We start from the raw sequence: 4,605 nt of genomic DNA, 5'->3' as shown, positions 1-4,605 counted from the left end.
CTTGAATCAAAGTAGTAAAAATGGATGCGGAAGCAATGGGTGAGTGAAACAAAGCCCTCCTAGGAGTTGTGATGGCTTTGAAGGTGCATGATGAGTATGAATTTAGAGAGGTTCGGCCAGCTCTATGAAGAAAGGTGAAGGGAGTGAAGTTTATAGCCTAGATTTCTAGGAGAAGTATAGCTAGTGCACAAAATGGGCAGCATAACAATACTCAAATAAACTTGTCCCAATACAAAGAGATAGCCTTCCTATTTATAGGCTATTTGGGCTTAAATGTTAAGCTACATTTCTAAGGAAAAGAAAACCAAAATTAAATCTAAATTCTAAGCCATGTGCCATGCAATGACCGGCCACACAACCCTAGGTTCTAGAAGGTTTCCTTCACAAAGTTCTTTCTACACTACCTATCTTACTAAGTACCCCTAATGGGCCTTTTATGCAACAAAGCCTCTTCTCTCCCAAACCGTAGCTTTGACCCTTGTGTGTGTGAAGCTAGACGGTCTAGGACTCTTCATGTAGCCTTGGCCTAGACGCTCCTCATCATGGCTAGACGCTCCCTTTGTGAGGCTAGACGTTCCTTGTGAGGCTAGACGCTCCTTTTTGGAAGGCTAGACGGTCTTGGTCTTGGAAGCTTGGCTTTCATAGTGTGGTGAGCTTGGGCCTTCCTCCATCAAGGCCTCTCCGTATACTTCTTCCATCGGCGAGGCGTCACCATATCTTCCTTATGTACGTGCATCTTCTATAGGCGTCGCCCCCATAGGTGTGGCCTCGACAGGTGTGGACTCCGCGGGCGTCGCCCCTTCCAATGGTTCTAACTCCATTCGCGAATCTGAAACTAGTGGTTGTTCAATCACCATGACCACGCCTCTCTTCGTCTTCAGGCTATTTTCATAGCACTTACGGGCCTCTTCCTGATCTCACTTGATTACGATTACTTTGCCACTAAGATCTGGTAGCTTCATCTTCATGTGGCGTGTGGAGGACACTGCCCTTAATCTGTTCAAGGCAGGTCTGCCTGACAAGATGTTGTAAGCTGAGTTGGCGTTAACCACCAAGTACCGGATGCTCTCGGTGCGCGACGCCGCTCCATCAGTGAACGTCGTCCTCAGTTCCAGGTAACCACGTACCTCCACTAGGTTATCTGCAAACCCATACAAGCATCCAGTATAGGGTCTCAGCAGGTCGGGGGATAACTGTAGCTTGTTGAAGGTCGACCAAAACATGACGTCTGCAGAACTGCCCTGGTCGACGAGAACCCTATGTATCTTTCTTCCCGCTGTGACTATTGAAATGAGCACGGGGTCATTATCGTGTGGGACGACATCCCGCAGGTCAACCCTTGTGAAAACGAGGTCTGACTTCCACGGGTCATCCGGAAATTCCTCAGCAACTGAACTTACTGACCTCACATATTTCTTACGTTGAGAGGCAGTGGGTCCTCCTCTGGAAAAGTCGCCAGAAATGGTGTGTACTTCTCTGTGAGTCGGCATTTCGTGCGCTTGACCTTCCTCTGGTGTCGCCGTGGGTGTGGTTGTAGTAGACCCAGCGAGATAATCTTTTAGGAAACCATTCTTCACAAGCTCATCCAACTGATAGCCCAGCGCTAAGCAGTTGTTAATATGGTGCCCGAATGCTTCGTGAAATTCGCACCATAATTCTTTGTAAGGTCCCAGCACCTTGTCAGACTTCACTGGTGGCCTCAACTTGTCAGCTATGTTGGGCACAACGATGAGGTCTTTAAGTTCTACCACAAAATTGTGCCTTAGAGGTCTATTTCCCTCTCTCCTTCCTTCTGCTCGACCCCTAGGCTGGGTCCTCCTTGCCTCGTAGGTGCGCTTCCTTTCTTTGTTCTTCCTCTCTGTGGCGGCTTCGTGGACCCTAGCGGGTTGTGTGCGCATCTGCGCTCTTGGGCGTGTGGGTGCAGCAGTCATGCATTTCTCGTATGCCTCACCCTCAGAGGCAATGTGTTCTACCGCCCGACGCCTTCCTTCAGCAAAAGTCTTGGGGCGGCTGCGATTGAGTGACTTGCTGAAAGACCCAGGACACACTCATTTCCTGAATGCGTACACGATCATGGGCTCGTCTGTGGTACCCACCTTCACCACTTGCGCCCCGAAACGGCTTATGTACTCTTTCAGGGTCTCACCTTGGTACTGCTTCACGTCAAACAGGTCGTATGAAACTGGGGGTGGGGCCCTGTTGGCTAGATACTGCTATCTGAATCATCGCGAAAGCTGTGTGAAAGACGTAATGTGACTCTCTGGGAGGCTAATGAACCAATCCATGGCAATCCCAGTCAAAGTGCTCATGAAGAGCTTGCACCTTACGGCATTAGAGCCGCCTACCAACATCATCTGTGTGTGGAACGCAGTGAGGTGCGCCTCAGGGTCCTCCATCCCTGTGAAGGTTACTTTGGGCCCCATGAACGTGTTGGGATCGCTGTCTCTAGGATCGCCTGTGAGAATGGCGTTGAGAATTCTCTTGGTGGGGTGGCAGTCTCAGGCTCGTCTACGTCGCGCCATCCGCGGCGTAGTTCCTCGTTGGTGTGGTGGAGGTTATCGTTTCTCGCCTGAGATGCTGTGAGATCCGCCTGCATGTGCTCTTGCTCCGCTTTTGATGCTGCCATTGCTTCTTGCAACCCTTGCATCATGCCCATGATTTGTGGCATGGTCATCTCTTCGCTCCTAGCGCGTGCGGGCCTCATTTTCGTGGTTTTTGGAAGCCTTCTTGACTATCTGCGATTTGAGAACTGGAATCGGGTTGGAAACTGCAACTGGAACTGGAAAACTATGTGATGGGACTGACGTTTTATATCGGCCCCACGGTGGGCGCCAAATGTTCCCGCTGGTTGACCAGGGTCGTCTTTATGCGTGGCTTCTCCTCACGAGCTAGGGCACCTTCGTTCTGCTCCGTTCGTGAGTACCTGAAAAGAAGTGAAAAAAGGGGCGCCCTCGCGGCCGTTTGCACTCCGACAATCAAGTCAGCTAGCGAGAAACATCAAAGGTGACACACCTCCGTATTGGAACACCGTGAAAGGATGCTCTGAAGGTGGTCGAAATATTGGATAGCTAGTACTGTGTTGCCCTAATTAACTGTGCGCATAGTGGGTGCGCCGTGAAACAACTAGGGTTTTTTGTGACTCTGTGTAAAATGTGAGAATTAGGTTAAGACCTGACCCCCTCTTCATACGTCCCAAGCCCCTTTTTATACACCTCCCGCATTTAAAGCGTGTTAAAGCGCATTGAAAGCGTATAAAAACATGCCTTGAAACATTCGAAACTTAACTGAATTAACGCGTACCTTAGCGAATTTTTAGGAAAGCCTTGATTTTTCAGTGCTTGTTGCCACGTGTTCTTTTGACTTGATCGTTACTCTTCGTGGAGGGCCTTACAGCGTCATAACCTAACTTAGGGATAATCCATTGTGTAAGTCCTCCTTCTTGGAGTGCATTTGCGCAAAGGGGTGATTTTTTTGGGTGCCAACTCATGCGCCCAAGACTCTAATCAGTTGCCCTGGGAGCGTATCTACCTTTCTCTTGTACCATGCATGTGGTTCTCCCCTAGGCGTGGCCCTCGCATGGGTCGTATCTGTCCCAGGGTCTCCCAGCGGTGGCGTGGGTACTTCGTGAGTCAGGTTACCCCCTACTGGTACTAGAACTATGGCCTTGAAGCCACCTTTCTCTTCTCTTTATTATTGTCCTGAGGTACTAAGGCTTCTCGCGGTGTCGCCCCCTCCACGATCTTTCCTACCCATGGGTATCGTGGGGTGACACCGTCGATGCCTTAACTTAGCGACGCCTCATCTTGGTGACGCCTACACCTGGTGACGCCTACACCTTGGCAACGCCCTACCTTGGCAACGCCTCAAGTGGTCAATTCGTTGAATTTCTTCCTTGGGTCCCTTGAGGGTCCCCACCATATGTTGACTTTTGACTTTGACTTTGACTTTGGTCAACGCCCGGGGGCGGGACGGTACATTAGAGATGCATCTACTGTAGTTCCAGTGCCTGCATTAGAGGTTAATAAAGTGGGAGAGACACTTGGAAGATTTATTGAATGGCCTACACATCTAATAAAGACCATTTAAAAAATTTATCAAGTATATTTCATTAAGGGCTATTAGTGTTAGACTGGTTTTTAGATTTATACTTTATATTTGCTATTATATGTTACAAGACTCTGCTACAAGACAGAATGCACTATTTAGTGGTCATTTAAGCCCTCAAGTCCAACCATATGTGAATCCAATCCAAGTGTTGGTTAAGGTTTCACTTCAAATGTTTCAAGATTGTTGTGTGATTCATTGGAATGCCACATTATTTGGGGTTGACAATGGTGGTATACCATTGTACATAGCCACGCAAGATGTCTTTGAAATCATCCAGAGTAATCAATTGTTGAACATCGCAGTTATTCACTTATGGATGATGTAAGTACCCTTAATAATTACATGTTATACTTAATTGAATAATGTTTCATGAATCATGTCACTGATATTTATATTAACAATGTAGGTATATAAATCAGACAATTATCAACATGGACAATCTTGTCTGAGCCCCAATCCATACAAAAGTCTGGGAATAAAAAAATTGATTGACAGACT

The 4,605-nt window shown here is 47.9% G+C and overlaps 1 protein-coding gene across 1 annotated transcript; it reads right to left on the bottom strand.

The window, feature by feature from the left end:
• Positions 1 to 917: 917 nt before the first annotated feature.
• LOC137825031 (uncharacterized) lies at positions 918 to 2,674 on the bottom strand. The gene is made up of 2 exons (XM_068630702.1): positions 2,412 to 2,674; positions 918 to 2,028 (listed from the first exon to the last, which is right to left on the bottom strand). Exons 1-2 carry the CDS (start codon positions 2,672 to 2,674, stop codon positions 918 to 920), a joined length of 1,374 nt encoding a protein of 457 aa, XP_068486803.1.
• Positions 2,675 to 4,605: the final 1,931 nt, after the last annotated feature.

Source organism: Phaseolus vulgaris, chromosome 8, assembly GCF_000499845.2.
Source record: "Phaseolus vulgaris cultivar G19833 chromosome 8, P. vulgaris v2.0, whole genome shotgun sequence".
Classification (NCBI taxonomy): Eukaryota; Viridiplantae; Streptophyta; class Magnoliopsida; order Fabales; family Fabaceae; genus Phaseolus; species Phaseolus vulgaris.
This window is presented reverse-complemented; position numbering and strand designations above follow the sequence as displayed.

Bases quoted from the DNA above. Each gene is read 5' to 3' on its own strand.
- LOC137825031 (XM_068630702.1), bottom strand. From the start codon at position 2,674: ATGACCATGCCACAAATCATGGGCATGATGCAAGGGTTGCAAGAAGCA. The intron at 2,029-2,411 runs GTAACCTTCACA...TGGGTCTTTCAG, and splicing joins ACACGTTCATGGGGCCCAAA to CAAGTCACTCAATCGCAGCC.